This window comes from Oreochromis aureus, linkage group 15 (genome assembly GCF_013358895.1).
Source record: "Oreochromis aureus strain Israel breed Guangdong linkage group 15, ZZ_aureus, whole genome shotgun sequence".
Taxonomy (NCBI): Eukaryota; Metazoa; Chordata; class Actinopteri; order Cichliformes; family Cichlidae; genus Oreochromis; species Oreochromis aureus.
The window spans coordinates 24,636,723-24,654,033 of record NC_052956.1 but is presented as its reverse complement, the minus strand read 5'-3'; the positions used below and the strand labels follow the sequence as shown (position 1 = coordinate 24,654,033).

The following is a 17,311-nucleotide window of genomic DNA, read 5'->3' as shown; positions in this document are numbered from 1 at the left end:
TGCTGCGTCGCTCCAAGGACAGCGGCACTGGGCTGGAGCATCTCTGAGGGCGTATGTCAGACAGGAACGCCGGCCTACACCGTGCTGCTGCTCCTCATCCTCACGCCCTCCTCACTACTCACTGAGAACTCGTGTCCTTGAAGCCGTGCATGTGAAAAAAAAAACAAAACTTCAGCCATGACAGCGCTGAATTTCAGTGATGCCCGGTTTATCATCTTGCACCTCAGTGTTATCATATGGAAATTTACATGCTGGTGTCTGCTTTGCTTTACTACAATCATCAAGTCTACCTGCACATTAACACAGAGCCTAATCACAGACTCACACTGCTGATTATCAACATTGTAATTCAGGTTTATGATGAATTCTTGACCTCCAGCGGGTCAGTGTGCATTTTAAAGCTCCTGGTAGGACGTAATGTGCTACAACCATCAGAGGGTGGTGCTAATGCAGCTATAAGCAGGTTGCAAACCTCCACTAAACAAAAACAGAAGAAAAAAAAGGATGACACTGCCAACAGTCTTCAAACAGGCGTTATAGGATCTCTCCTCCAACCAGGATCGGACGGGTAAAAGCGACGTATACAGCAATGAGAAACATGAAATCTTTGGACAAGAGGAAGGGCTGCTAAGTTATCAGAGCTAACTCTGGCTAGGTTAGCAAGTAAGCTGCAAGGCAGCGACACAGATCCCAATTAATAATTTCTGAGTAACTTCCAACTTTAAATCCTAGAATTTCACTCACTAAAACTGGAGCTCAGGTGTCACGGACAGCGTGATGATTAGCTGCACGGTATACGATGGCAGATAAGCCTAGCAGACAGCTACCTCTCTCACCATCCACCTGTCAGTCCAAGAGACCACACCCCTGAGGATTCAAACTTTAAAGCCTTAATAGAGTTTAATGCTCACCAGCTGCCTGGAGGAATACAGAAACTATCCATAGACAGCAAAACAGTGTATTTCTGGACGTTTTAATAATGCAGGCAATGAGAACCGACTCTCTGTTGGAGAACCTAGTGGACAATTGTGGAACTGCACGTTTCGGTGCTCCATTTTCTAACACAAACATTATTATAAGCTTCGGCCTGAAGAAGACAAATGTGTTCCTTATGATTTATCTAACTGTGGGACTAAACAGTTTGTTGGGTCTGTCAGTTAGGCGGCTCGTTCAGTTTATATATTTATAATAGGAAAATATCTCAAACTAATCTGGATCCAGGCATTCATAGTGTGGAAGACATTTCTACCTTTCAGAATGTTTTTAAAGAACATTTTTAAATTAATATATCACAAATAACACATATATATTAAGTTATAAATTTGTATGTGTTTTTGCACCCAGTATTGAATACTGACTTATTAAAACCAGTGTAACTGCTGACATACTGACATAAACTGTAATAATACAGTTCACAATAGTGTCATCAGCACTTGCAGCCACTGAAAAACCAACAAATAACATCCCTGTGCTGGTATCCATTTTATTTCTTGCTTGAATGTGCTTCCAGACTGGCTCATAGTATGAGGTTCAGGTCTCTGACTAGACAGCGCGAATGACAACAAGGAAATAAGGTTGATGATGTGTGAACCTGACACCACGCCCTTCAGCCATCATCGCCTGTCCTCTCCACCTCTGGAAAAAGAAGGCCTGAGTCAGCGGAGAGTCCCCGGACAGATGGGAACAATCTGCTCTCTGAACCACCAGCTGGAGAAAAAGAGGGCCGGCCGTGTGCCGATGACCTGACCGCTTCAATTAATTACTACTTTAACTGTATCCGTACACACACCCAACCAAATAAAGCTTCCTCTTCATTTATTATTTAAAAAATGTTTCCACGTATCAACAGTTACTGGTACAGCGCACTTTAAAGGGCAACTGAGCATAAAACAGTTTCAATTTAAGATATGGAACCAACATGTTATTCCGAACACTTGCTACGTGTTCGTAAACCTGAACAGCAGTGCTCTCTGATTTCTGTCCAGAAGGACAAAATTATGATTAAAAACAACAAACATGAACACAGTGTTTGGCAACACAGTGGCACAGTGGTTAGCACTGTTACCTAAGCATGAAGGTCCTGAGTTCAATTCCACCATCGGGCTGGAGTCTTTCTGTGTGGAGTTTGCATTTTTCTCCCTGTGTACTTCCGGCTTCCTCCCACAGTCCAAAGACATGCAGTTAGTGGGGATAGGTTAATTGGAAACTCTAAATTGCCCATAGATATGAGTGCGAATGGTTGTCTGTGTCTATGTGTTAGCCCTGCGGCGGACTGACAACCTGTCCAGGGTGTAGCCAGTCTCTCGCTAAGACAACTGGGATAGGCTCCAAATGGATGGATGGACAACAAACATGAATTATCTTTTTTATTTTTGATGGTTTTTGTTTAATTTCTGGGTTTTGTCCAATTTTGCGCATTTCTATTAATATTTATTAAAACAAGAATAAAGATGCTGTTTTAAAGATGAATCTACTTAATGACAAAAATTGGGGTCTGAACTTTAAAAGACTTCGAAAAGGGAAAACCTGCCTCTTCAAAAGTAACAATAAAAAATCTAATGAGTTTTAAGTGAGATTTAAAAAATCTTGATGTTTCCTCAGTAAAACTAAATGTCAGGAATCTGTGTTGAGGTTTGCAAAGCAAATGCTTAAAGTCAAGTTTTCGTTCGGGTAGATGAACTGTTTCCTGTCCTGGGGGGGGAGGCGGTCTCCCACAGAGAGGACTGGAAACCCATCTGCTTCTGTTATCAGCGGGAGTGAAGGGTTAAATGAATCTCAATGCCCACATAAATCACTCACTGACAGACACTAAAAATAGAGTGCACAGCACCTGGATGTCTGAGTAACCTGTGGGAACACAGCGTGGGACTCAAATTCTGCCTTTAAGTCTTTTTCTGTAAAGTTACAAAGCATAAGTTTCAGCTCTCGTCTCCCAGAGGAAACGCTCTTAATGCACCACCTGAGCGTCCAGTTCGAGCCTTCAATAACCGCCAACAAGGGCTGGGCCTCAGCAATCCACAGACTTCCAAATGCATTAATATAACTCTAAAAGAGGAACAGAATCAGAAAACATTGTTTATACTGACACAGGCTGAGCCTGTTCAACAATGAATAATTACCGCTCATCAACTCTGGCACTTGAACTGCCACTATGTAGGACACTCTCTCTACATTAAATTAGCTTTTATTAAGTGTATGTGTGCCCCTGCTATTCTTATTTTCCTGTGTCGCCCTGAAGCTGAGTTTGACACTCCCGGTATGGACCATGTTCCCCTAGCAAAAAACAGGAAATAAGTGAAAAAATAGAAAAGTCTTTTAATGAAGATGTATGTATGTATGTAGATAAATGTAACTGACATTTTTATTTTATCGTCACAGCTGTTAACTCGAATAAATAAAAATTCAGTGTTAGAGTGCAGTTTGGATCAGGCAAGTTTCTGGGTTTAACGTCGTTAAACGCCAGCAAGGAAAACTCAGCAGTGGAAAAAATGACGATAAACTGGAGACACCAGCAATCGCAGATCTGCACTTTAGGACATCATGTTAGCAACATTTGCATGCCAGCACAGACAGCATGGAGAAAAAGCATCTTTATCTCCAGAATGGCTCATACGGTGTTCTTTCAGCCTTTGGACCATGTGATATCACTGTGGTTACGCTTATTCGAGGCAGAGTTGGCATGTGGAAGTTTATAGTTTGACTTGTTTATCGTGACTTACGTCTTCAACAGCAACATTTACATCCCTGCCTTTAGCTGAAGGCGGTACATTGGTCTATTACACAAAAATCAATCAGCAAACCTTTGCAATAAATGTTCTGGACGTGACTGAAGCACTGCACAAAAAGGCCAACAATAAAACCACCATTATTAAAGAGAAAGAAAACTGCGACAAATGATTTGTTAAACTTAAAGAAACAACCAAAGAGGAAAAGAAAATCATTAAAACACAAGATGAAAGGTGAAAGGTCTTGAAATAATCTAAAAAGTTTCAGTTTACTGAAGCACAGGACAGCGGCATTCCAAATGTTAAGTTTGTCCGTTCCATGGAGAGAAATTACTAATTAAACAATCAACTGTTCAATTAACCAGCCTATCAGCGTCGTTCTAAAACGATCTGGTAAGTCTGCAGCAACTGAATAAAACTGCGTAAATCCAACATCCTCTTACTCACCGCCTGAGAACCTCAGTTTAGCCCTCAATGACGTATTTCATTTCTAGGGAAATACAGCAGAATGAATGCCAACAGAAAGCTGCTTTTACTTTCTTCATTTTACAAGGCAAAATTACAAACCCAGAGAGAGGCGCGCTCAAACCAAACAAGGTTTCAAACCAAGGTTTCTCATCACTCCAGCTCCCAAAGGTTTCCTGTAAATTTCAATGTGCTGCTCGTATGACTAATGCTTAGCGCTGATTAATGTAATCAGTGTTTTTTATCAAGAGTAGACAGAAATGCATAGCAACTCACTATTTGATGGATAACTCATGACGCACACAGCTCTATGATCGTGTGCTACAGGGCAGCAGCATGTTTGTCAATGTAATCCAGAGTTTAACGTTGTTTATATGTATATTTAGCTTGTCCGGTGTCACAGATCTCCCACAGGAATAAATGATTATGAACATTATTAGATGCCGTTAGACAGAAAATCACCTGAATGACATGACAAATCACAGACACAATAAACAAACTGACCTGCTGATCGGATGAAAAACATGTTATTTTGGCAAACAAGTTATTTACATCGGTCAGGGATTACATGAAGACACAATAAATCTACAGGAGAACTGTGCCAAGTTCTCAGAACGGTTCCAAGACAGAGACTAAAATGTACACCAAAATATATCCAAACCACCAAACCACGTTTAAAGCCAGTCAAAAACTAAATTTAGTCCAAACTCATCTGCCACAAAGTTCAGCCCGTTCTCACTCCCCAGGCGTAACATCCTGACGATTTGTCACGTCCTGCGGCGTTCCTGAGGAACCCGAAAGGTGACCTTCCGCATTCTTATGCTCCGCGTCGGGTTATGGGTAAAATCCAGTAGTATTACGGTCTCGCGGGAAATACACGTTCCAGCCATGTATTCCAGCCCTAGCCCTAACCTGATCCCTAACCTTAACCAGCACTTTAATGACGTTAAATAGTGTTTTCCAAAGTGATTTTAGTAAAATGAACAAACATGTGTAGATTGATTCCAAACGGTTGTCATGTTTTCTCATGTTTCCTCACTTTTCCGATTTTGTCATTTAGGGACGTGTTGGGTGCCCGGAAGCGTAATATGTTGACGATTTGTCACCTAGCGTAAAATATTACGCTTTGGGAGTGAGAATATGTTGCAAAGTTTTAGTCACTTTGAGCTCACGTAGGGCTGAATCTGATCTGAATCACTAGTTTAAAGATGAAGGTTAGCCAAAAAACTGTACTTTTATACTTACATATATGTAATGTGTGTCTTTACTTCACCGTGAGGTGAAATAAAGACACACCACCGGGTGTTTTGTTTTGAAATGAATGTGTCGGTGATAAATTTCTGTCACCCAATGATGTGCTATTATAAAGGAGTGTTCACTTTCTCTGATGGTCCTGTTAATGTTGGCAAGAAAAATCAAAACATTTGAAAATGAAAGGAGACAAAAAATAAATAAATAAAATCCACCCACTCACTTCTGCCACTGTCATGATGGTTCTCCTGTCAAAAGAAATCCTCCATGCTGAGAACTACTTTTCATTCAACACTACTCATGGGGTCTGCTGCTGACAAAGAGCTGAGGCAGGGGTCTGTTCGTGGCGTTGACTCAGCCTGCCGAGAGTGTGAAAGCTCTCGGTTCTGTACGGGGTGAGCTTGTAACTGCAGAGCTCAGTGGTTTTCAAATGAGGAACAAGAAGCTCTCAGAGGGTCTTTGTAGAGTCCCAGCGGGTTGCCGGCAAAGTAATATGTAGTTTAATGTCAATCCAAGTCACACAGTCAGTATTAGTGACATAAACATTCAGGCTGAAATTAGCTGCTATGTGTGGTGCCGTTAAGGAATGTGCCAGAAAGTTTTAGTGATTTTAATGCTGTATAGTGTTCAATTGGTTCATTAGTTGAAAGACGAAAGTTAGTCATTAAAAGAGGAATCTCACAATCTGAGGATTTGAAGCACTTTGGGCTTTTTCTTTGGGCTTTAGAAGCTTGTCTTATCACTTTAAAATGTAGTCAAACTATTTTTTCCTAAAAAATGTAATAAAAATTAAGTAAATGTTAAAGCATTCATTCTAGACCCAAAATCTAAAATTTTAGATTTTTTCTGACAACATAGTATTTTATTCTATTGCATATAGTGTTTTATTCTTTTTATCTTATCCTATTCCACTGTTTTTCTTAATTTTTGCTGTTATAGCTTTGCACTGTCCACGTTCTGCTTTAATGCAACAAATTTCCCACGTGTGGGACTACTAAAGGTTTATCTAATCTATCTAATCTAATCTAAAACTAGTCCAAATCATTTCCCACTCTTAAGTCTAAAACGACTCCAAACCAAAAACAAGATCTAAGCCAAGAGCAAATCCAAAACTTCTGCAGTTCTGAAACCGCTGCATACACTAAATATAAATTCAGTCTAAATCTAGCCCAAACCCAAGGTCAAAACCAAGTCTTAAACCAATCAAATCCCCCAAACTACCCAAAACTAACCACAAAACTAGATCTAAAACCAGTCCAAACCCATAATAGATCTAAACCAGCCCAAACCCAAAACTAAATCTAAAACCAGCCCAAAACAGAAAATAAAGTCTAAAACCAGCCCAAATTCAAAACTAGATATAAAACCAGTCCAACCCCAAAACTAGATATAAAACCAGTCCAAACCCAAAACAAAGTCTTAAACCAACCCAAACCCAAAACAAACCTATCTAAAAAAAAGCCTAGTCCAAAACCAAGTCTCAAACTTGTCTAAACACAAGTTCAAAACCAATCCCAAAGTAAAGAGAAAAACTTACCTAAAACCAGAACTAGATCTAAAACCACTCCAAACCCAAGCCAAAAAGCCAAAGCATAAAACCAGTGCAAACCCAAGAATGTTGACCTTTAGGCTTTGTTATATAAGAGTTTACATAGATCTCTACCTCTGTGTATCGGATTATTTATACACTATATGTATTTTCTGGAAACTAAAGGTGCTGGAGCATTTTAAGAACCTCACAGCTGGGAAATGACCTACATGCACAAATCAGACTAGAGCCTGTGACTGCTTTTCAATCTTCTTATCTATGACGTGAAGTTAATTCCTCACGAATGCTGACAATGAGTGTCATTTACTTTTACTTTGAGTTTTTTCGTGTACTTCACCCATGGGGTGAAGGGCAGGAATTTTTAAAAATCAGTCTGAACTCATATAGACACTAATCCCCGTATTGGACATAGCAGTCTTACATAAAGCACTCCTCACTTTGTCCTGAGGCTTTCCATTTGGTTTTACATTAAATAAGTGGACAACTCAGCAGTTTCCCCTTGTATATAAAACTGTACAGAGTGCAAATAATGGGTTTAAAACACATTTTCCTGATATAAAAAACTGGCCCAATGTTTTCTTTTTTCCCTTTTTCCTTAGGCAAATGTATGCATTTGCTTTTTGTGCAATGGAGCAAAAGTAGGACTTTGCCTATGATTGTGTACGATGTACATTAACAGGCCTGGGATGACCCTGCTCTTCAGACATGTCTGCTCTTCATGTCTGGTCAGGAGAGTAACCAGGACCATGTCCATCTATGACTTAGTCCCTCGGAGTCACAAAGCTGAGTGTTACTGCTTGAACATTTGCCGTAACTAAACACAATATATTTGGGTATTACACTTTTGGCCATAAAGCTATACGGCTGTCATGTTGATAAGATGGAGGAGCATCAGTGAGACACCAAGAAAGCTGAGGCTTCCATATAAACATTTTTGGGCTCCATAATAGGGGTTGTGGTCTTCCACTGAAGGAAAAATCAACAGGAATGTGGTCAAAATTATTTATTCTGAAGTAATGTTTATTCTGCTACAGCTTAAAATCAATGTTTGTTTATTAAAACAAAGGGAAAATGCACAGATGGTGTATGTAAGCAAGGTAATGCAGACTTTCTTTTCTTCATGTGGACCAATCTCACTGAAGGTCCATTTTTGGGCAGAAAAACTACTCCACATTCAAAGACATCCTCTAATCTGAGTCCAGCCAGCGCTACCCCAACAACGAATACATTCGATGTGTTTTTAATAGCATACTTTGTTAGGAGAAGGCATTTAAAACATATTGAGGACTGCAGGCTGAAATAGTTTTCTTCTGAAGGCCGTGATTGAAGAATTGAAGGTTCAACAGAGGCAGCCATCATCATTTACTGTGAAGAAGAGCATGATTGTGTGTTTCGAATGCTGCTCTCCAGTTTTTTACATAATGGGAGCCACACAGCTCTTCCCCCGAGAGGCTGAACCACAGAGAGCTGCAGGCAAATATGAGACCCCCGTCTGCAAATACCAATCTCAATCCCATCTCTCTAGCCTCGAAAGAAATGAAAAAAAAAAAAGGCTCGTGGGGGTGGTGAGGGGTGGTCTCTGAGACATTTCCATGGACACACTGATGGCTGCCCATGTGCTTGGAAATGTCACACCGTCATAGCAACAGGTTTAACATGCTGCTTAATTCAAGTTCGCAATTACAGGACCGATACATGCACACAGGATGATAACAGGGCTGCACTTTTATGAAGGACTACCTCTTCAGAGTCTTGCTTACAGATACCCATTACTGCTAGTTTGCTGAAGACAAAGGCTTCACTGCAGCTCAAGGCTGTTTTGCATTGTCAATATCTCCAGTGAACAGTGTGTTCAGCTGTTTTTCCTCTTTAACTTGGCTCTAAAAAAATGCAGCATGGATAAATTTCTCTTTCTGGCATCGCCTGACTCTCGCGGCTCTCTCGAGAAGAAAAACAGGCACAAGTGAGCGTGACCGACCCTGCTGAGTGGGAGAGAAGCTCAGCAGGAGGGGTGAAGGGGGAAAATTGTCTGTATCCTTTTTTTAAATTTTGATTTTTACACATTTCCATTTCGCAGGACCCCGGAGGCATGACACCTGCCTCTGCCTTTCACAGGAAGCAACACCAGTCACATGCAGCTCTCACCTGGTCAGTGAAACCCACTGAGAAACGCTTGAATACGGCGGACAGGAAACCGGTGGGAAACGGTATTGATTACGGTCTTTCAGAAGCAACCGTGGCAATGAGTCGATAAGGGCAAACTGTTTGGGCCTGAAGCCTCGCACAAAAGGCGACTTTGAGGAGCAAAAAGGTCAAATAAAAAATAGATGTATGAGAGAGAGAGACAGAGGAAGAGAATCTGTGGGGAAGAACAATAAAAACAATAAAAAAAAACAGTGAGCAGGAGTCACAGATTCATGATCTGAACATGTTTTTAAAAAAAAAAAAGCTGCAAAGCTGCAGAGACTGGGAAAATAAACCTGCAGTTTATCAGCGGACAGCGGAGGGAGAAAGAAACAAAAGGGATCAGCATTGTCACCGAGCCAAAAACAAAGACGCAGGAGAAGAGGAGGAGGAGCAGGTGTGGGGAAGGCAGCGGGGGCGTTTACCTGGAAGGCTTGCCAGAGCTGATCGGCCAGGGCGCCGATCTCCGAGAGGATGTGACGAACGAGCAAAGATGCTGACATGCGGCTGCTTCCCAGCGCGATCACGTACTGCATCAGCTTCTCCGCAGGCTCGAGCTGAGTTTGGAAAAACACCACGATAATGCTTCCTTAGAACTTTAGAACTTAATAACACAGAACATAGAATCTGTAAATACACTGATTCCATTTCTCAAGATTCTAAACTAATAATGAACAGAGTTTCTGCAGGATTCACCTCCAACATCAACAGTTCCTGATATCATTAACTTTGTAAAATAAACTAAAATGACTGGACATCATTTAGTGATGCATTGAACATTGATCTCTCTCCACTCACATTTTACAACAGACAAAATAAATAGTTAGTTTATGAAATTAATAAAGCTTTTTCTATTGACACATGAGGATAAGGTAGAACAGTTTTGCATGTTTCCCAGTTCAAAATAAATTTTCTTTATCTGATACTGGGCCTTTGAGCAGCACCTCATATCAGCCTGTGAATGAAATTTGCTTTTTTTTTAACAGATGGTTTGTCACACAGCAGCGGCACGACCAACGAAGCCTCTATAACATATTAATTTCAGCAAACTTTTATGAAAAAACACTGATGTAACAAAACAAAGAAAACCAGAATCAGGATAAATCCTGATCAGCAGGTCACAAAAAATGTAAAAAGTGTGACCCTGTGTGAATAAACCCAGCACTGCCTCTACAGGTGAGTTTGGTTTTTTAAATAATGACATAAAAAACAGAAGAATAACATTGTTATGTTTAATGTAAAAAATATGGTAGGTTGTTTATTTATTTTAGAGCTTAAATTACTGATTATTTTACAGAATTCAGTTATAAATACAAATAATGCTGCTGCTATATTATTACAGATTAAGCTACCTATTAAAATATTTTTGGCATTGAATTGAATTAGTGTTAAACAAATAACACTAAAATGCAAAGACAACTGGTCAGCATAGGTCACGTGTAATGGCTCCAGTTAATGGTTCAACCTGAGCCAGAAGAAACCAGACACTTTCACGATCTGTAATTTGTTTTAAATTTAATATAATTTTTATTTAACCTTTATTTATACAGGTAGTGATATTGAGTCTCATTTAGAAGAGAAACATCTTTCAGACAAACATACCAAAGTATTGAATATTAATGGCTGTAATTGTACTTTAGGTTTATTTTATGTCACATTTATTTACTTATTTAATGTTAGTTAGTTGGTTGGACACAGATTATAGGGCATAACTAACGCACCTCTTCCCTTTTATTTTTCACATTATTTGACTTTGTCTTAGTATTGATGAATGGATTTACTGTATAAGAGATCAGGATCCTACCTATTTCAGATTTTCCTCTTATTTGTATGTGCGCCACAAAGAAACTCCTCCACACACCAACACATCCTCTGTGCTGCTCCACAGCCTCCAGACGCCTCACATTTAGAACAAACAAACACTGCCCGAAGCTCATTAACAAACTTTTTAAATTATTTCAGCTGCTGATTTAACTCCAGTCGGGAAAAAAAATCTAATTTCACTGAAAAGCTCTGCTGAGCTGAAAAAGTGCTCCGACACCCGATGACAGAGGAGCAGCCAAATATTTTTAGTCTTGAGAATATTTTAGAGCATGATTTATAGCAGCGTGCTCAATATCTGACACGGAAATACTCAAGTGGAGCAAAAATTGCTCCATTTTGTAAAATAATGCAGTTTTGTCAATGGAAAGTCCAAAAATGAATACAAAAGAAAAAGTTTTGGCAGAGTCCGACACACACTGACCTCAAGAGTAGTTTAGGACACGACTTCAATGATAAAACACTCAGATCTCGATCCAACCGCAGCAGAGCATCTTTCCTTGTTTTCCTATAACTGGATGCCCCAGGTGTAGAAGCAGTCGACTCAGAAAGGCTATTTTTAAAGTCCAGATTACGCTCAGAGGGCATCCTCTGCCAAGGCTCCAGTTTTGCAAAGATGGATAAACTGAACTCCAAGATTTTTCTTTTCGTTTTTTAAATCAGTCTTGTCAGTTTTCCATTGGTGGAAATCATAAAAACATCTATATATGAAAACCCTGTGGTGTATGTTCTGTATGTGTTACATTTCCACTTTTACTTTTTCATTTTAGTTCCCTTTCTGCCAAATCAAACACGTGGATCTACTCGCTGTGACGACCTCTCATAAATAAATACCAGCAGGAAATAACTTTTGTCTTTAACTTGAGTCTTGTCTGTGAAACCAAAAAGATACGTTTGTGCTTGTGTATCTAATACAGTCACAAAACGTGTATTATTATGCATTATTCTGTTAAAGAAGCTGGGGTACACCTACCTTCATTCGCATGTGTGCGGTTATTTCAATCAATTAACTATTTCAGAGAATGTGATTTTCAACTAACATGCATATTAGAGGAAAATGTCTTTTGTACTGTACTACTGTAGCACTAATTTAATTTTGCAGATTCATCTCATTAACATAAGTTAATAGGTTTTTACAGATTAAGTTACCCGGGAGTGTATAAAGTAATTAACACCGACTCCAATAATTCCATGTATACAGTTCTGCATAATGTGCACTTCCAGTCTGGGAATTTAAATATACTTTGACACAAATACATTTCCAGTAGGATTATTTTTGTTTCATTATTTCAGCTTTTACTTAATGATCTTTCACCTGTCGATTGGAAAAAAGAAAAAAAAATTATGCTGGTGGATCAATTCTGTGGAAAACAGGCGCCTTATATGTGATAATTAAATATTGATTTGGTGAAGATTATGTGATTTTTTGTGGTTAAATACTGTGGTAGTTGGAAAGGTCGCCAAAGCAGGCTGAATGTGCGACTGAATCCATCGAGAGAAATCCGTTTTGTGAGGTTAGCTCCTGTCTGAAAGTTCTTCAGAACCATCGATGATCGTCGTCTCCTTCGCTTTGTGCAGCATGAATATTAAAACAGACTTCAGTCACAGTCTTAAATCCTTCTGAGAATTCGCAACTCTCAAACACACGAGAATCCTGATGGCAACATATCACTCAACACTGATTGAGGCTGGCATTACAAATTAAAATGACCTCTCAACCAAACAGAAGCTGCCCGATTAAAGGTTCACAACAGAAACCAATCAAACAAACTTTGATTAATATTCTCAGGTTGGGTAAAACCAGCAGATCACCAAGTCCTCACTCGGTGACACACCTCCAACACCTCTTTAAAGACAAAGCTTTATCTTTAAAAAAGGGGTCTGTACTTTAACCAGGCAGCTGGGTGATGTTGCACCCATCAAACATACAAAAAGCAGTGCATTTGTTTAGGACTATTTTCAGTGGCGTGTTTGGGGCTTTCATGAGTATTTGTGGCAGCAGGACTCTTCAGGGTAACAGTGCAGCTCACTGACGTGTTTTTAATAGTTTTACTGGAGCTCATAAGAGGCTTTTTGACTAGAATATTAAAAGCAAACTGATCCCAAACACAATGTCAGCTGTTTTACAGCCAACACGTCTAAACTGTCCTCCTATGTAGTGCCGCCTGGCAGCTCCAAAAACAGCAACCGGGGGTGAAATACCCAACTCTCAGACTTCATTAAAACTTCAATTTAGAGCAGGGACCTCGGCCAGTTAACCTACGACTGACCTGGCAGTTTGAAGCTCAGCAGAGAGGTGTAATTTTTTATTTATTTATTTGAGAGAGACAAAAATCCAGCCTGCATCTCCTTTCTGCTGCTGGAAACTATTTTTGCCTTTCAACCAGTATAAAACACTCTTTGTAAAGGTTTGTTATTCTCCACCTGTTCAACTGTGAGACAGACTGAGCATTACTCACAGTCTTTGGTTTGGTCGTTGGAAGTTTTTTTTCCTTTAAATTTACTGCAACATCTTCTTATTTCATGTCTTTCATGCGTTACCTGCACATCCTTTAAAAATGCATTTATTTTGTATGCTTTTGGAAAGAGGATGTTACAGAGTACAAACCTGTGCAAGAGGCCTAATTTTTTTAAGCTTAGATTTGTCTGCATATGTGAAGGCACTGTAAGAGTGAAAGGCAGCAGCGTCAGAAAAATTAATGGTGTGATATGAAGGCAAGTTTAAACACGGCTGGATCCAGGATACGAGAAGGTAATAAAAGTTCACCCAGCAGACAAAAGGATGACATGGGTAAGATGAGGCAGCAGTGGAGTTATACGAAGCCAGACAGACACCAAACTGTTCACCCTCTGAAAGGTTACTGCGTGAAATATGTCTGCAGTTCAGCACAGAGGGAGAGTGACATTTGAACGAAGCTGCTCGGGGATCCGGAGCTGGCAATTTCACCCTGTGAGCTCTTCATCTTGTCCAATATCGTTCGTCTCGGCGCACAACAGCTCGTCCAGGTGTGTCTGAGAAATGCAGGCAGAAATAAGAGCTCTCCGTGAGGACCTGAGCAGCTCTGAAGGCAGGACCTACCACCGAATAAACTGCAGCTGTAAACTGAGGCTGTAAGCAGTTTGCTGAAACTTGCAGAGGACTCTTACTCAGTTGTTTTCACTGTTTGAATACACAGCCAGAGTTTCAGAAAAAGGCCAAACAATGATGGCATAAAACTGTCTAAAGCTGTCACATGGGTCTCCGTTTTCAAATTTAGTAATCCCCAAAACAGTGAAATCTCTTGTTATTCCTTTCTGCACGACTACAAAATGACTGAGCAGCTCAACAAAATGCTGAAATGCATCTAATTAAGACTGTAATTGACAGATGTGATCAAGGTAATGAGCATAAAGGGGGGTAAGAGCTAAAACACAGGCATGCACAACCTGTAGCAACTTGTCCAAGAGGTCTGGAGCATGTGAATGAATTAGAGATTTCAGTAGGTTTGCCAGAAGATCACAACTTTTAGAAAAATGTTAAAATTATAAACGCCCTGTCTCACAGTGATGCTGAAAACCCTTTCCAAAGTCAAAGTCTTGAATAATCAGGCCCCATCATACCTTGAAGACCTCATAGTATCCCAGCAGAGCTCTTTGCTCTCAGACTGCAGGCTTACTTGTTGTTCCTAGAGTATTTAAAAGCAGAATGGGAGGCAGAGCCTTTCAGGCCTCTCTTCTGTGGAACCAGCTACCAGTTGGGATTCAGGAGACAGACATATAAATAAAACTGGACCTCTTGAGTGTTATTGAAGGGTGAACTGGGGAATTTGATCTATTTAAAAACTAGTTCTATAAAGAGCAACAACAACAAAAATAATCTGTGTAAAAAAATGAAGCAAATGACCTGAATATGAGCAGATCTGTAGGTAACACTTCATAACTGCCTGTTTAGCACTTATTATCTGTAACTAAACTTTAGTTAATAGTTTTTATCTAAACTGACATTACTGAGATTCAGCATTGAGCTGTAGTGACTGTGTTTGCTGTGGTTCTGACGCTGACTGTCACTACATAAAAGACATTTAGCTGCTACCTCTAGCACAATTCACTACTCCATATTTCTAGGAATACAAAGTTTTAAAAAAGCAGTGATTAAAGTCAGTTTATGGTGTTTTTAACTTTTTAAAACATATTTCTTATGAGTCACTCAATTCAACATTTCAAGTCATAATAAGAAAAACAAAAGATTAAAGAATAAATCACTCCATGATGGATGACCAGTTGTTTTATAGCTGTCCCCCAACAAAGAACAACTGCTGGAGGACTCGTGTTAAACTGCACCTGAACCTCGCCTTCCATCTCCAAAACCTAATTTCCAGGACCTCTGATTCATGTATACAGACCACCTCTTGTTTTGTGGTGTGGGAAAAAGTCGTCACATAAAGAAGAGTTAGAGCGTCAGTGAATGGACACACTTCCCTCTGCTTTAAAATAATGACTTTCTCTGGATGTCAGAGACTTACTGCTTCTGACTGACAAAACAAACACAAGAAGCTTTTCGATTTAGATAAGACTCGTGCTGGATGGCATGGGTGAATATGTCCACACAGCAAGATGAGAAAAACAAGTTAAATATTACAACATGCACCTGTCACAGCACCAAACACACTGACAGGTGAGGAGAATAACACTGATTATCTTGTTACAGTGGCACTGCCAAAGGGTGGGATACATGAGGGAACAGGGGAACAGTCAGTTCTTGGTGTTGATTTACTGACAGAAAGAAAATAGATCTGGGACTTTAGAAAGTCAGATTGTGATGGTTGAATGACCGAGACAGAGCATCTCGACAACAGCAAGGACCAGTGATGAAGTACCCACCAAAAGTGGTCCAAGGATAATCAGGGAGCCAGCAATACAATCAGCCTGATGCTCACTGATATGTGGAAGGAGTGAACTCTGGACCGAAGCATATTCAAGTGCAGAAACCTTTTTTATTTGTTTTTATTTGATACCATTCACACAAAAGTTGGAGAAAGGGTTAGGATATGGAACCTCGTCTTTCTCGAGGCCTCGAATGTAACGTAACAGTTTGGGCAATTCTTTTCCATTTCTTCGTCAAATAAACATGCAAACAGTCAAGAGTGTGGCTTTCTGTCCAAGTGAAACAGGGATGAGAGCCAAATAACTTAATCTGAAATATAAAAAAATCTTGATGTCTCTACAGGAGAGAACAGCAGTGGTGGCTGATCACAGGATCCTCTCAACCTATCAAGATATCAAAGTCTACCACAGAGAGAAGACTGAAAATATGGAGGTTTCAGTGAAGTTGGACGGGTTTCTCTCAGAAGGTCATCATGTTAGCTTCGTGTCAATCAGCTCTGTTATGACGCTAGACTGCTAACAGGGAGACGGACAGACAAACATAGCTTGAGAGATATAATTTTAAAATTTTGTGTGATGGCAGATACCAATAACCATTGGAGCTGATTTAATTTTAGTGAAAATCAGGTCAAAGTCACAACAAATGTCAAAATCAGTAAAAACTTTATATTAGCCACAATTTTTTATACATCATCTTCAAGCTTCCCAACAACACACCAGGTCTTTGGGGACATAAGTACCTAGGTTCGCTAAGCTGACCTTCACCTTCATTATTAGTGCCCAAAGTTCACCTTGGAAAAAAAAATGTCGAGAAACCACATAGGGTAATACATCATATGAACAGGCACGAAAAGAGCTGTCCAACATACTTTTCATTTTTTCAACTCAACATCACAGTGACACCATAACAGGCTAACATCATCATAAAAACAAAGTGCTAGTACAAGTTTGTATAAGAGTTAGTACGGCCCTTGCCCTTTAGGGGAAGGGCCGTACTAACTCTCTGAATGTTCTTAAAGTGCTGGACTGTTTCATTGGATCCCTTTAAAAACTAAATTTCATGTATAAAATTTCACTTTATAATTTTAGATAAGTCCCTATAAAGTAATGGTCCAATAATTCATTCATTACTTTTTTATGCTGATGTACATTAGAATGATAAAATACCAAGGCCCGCCTTAACTCACACCAAACCTTTCAGGAACAATGGATTAGACCAATAATGACCCAAAATAATCAGCAAAGTCGATCCAGAAATCTTTGAAGGTTGAGATACGAATATTCTCTCATTAATCTGATTTTATCATCATTTCTACCCACAGACAAACAAAGACTAAAAACGGCTATGATAAATCCTGACAACCCATCACAAATGACTGAAGAGTCAGACTGACCTGCATGCAAAAGACTCTCCACAGCATATTACAAATTAGCATTTTAACAATGATTATGA

General features: G+C 39.7%; 1 protein-coding gene across 2 annotated transcripts in view; it reads right to left on the bottom strand.

Moving 5' to 3' along the window:
- The window catches only part of mei4 (meiosis-specific, MEI4 homolog (S. cerevisiae)), a 51,501-nt gene that overhangs the window by 22,182 nt on the left and 12,008 nt on the right, over positions 1-17,311 (bottom strand). Inside the window, exon 4 of one of the 2 annotated variants that reach the window (XM_031755976.2) lies at positions 9,600-9,731. The exons of the other annotated variant lie outside the window; for it this stretch is intronic. Coding sequence (XP_031611836.1) covers positions 9,600-9,731 — 132 coding nt within the window. The remainder of the gene's footprint in view (positions 1-9,599; positions 9,732-17,311) is intronic. 2 annotated transcript variants of the gene reach the window in all.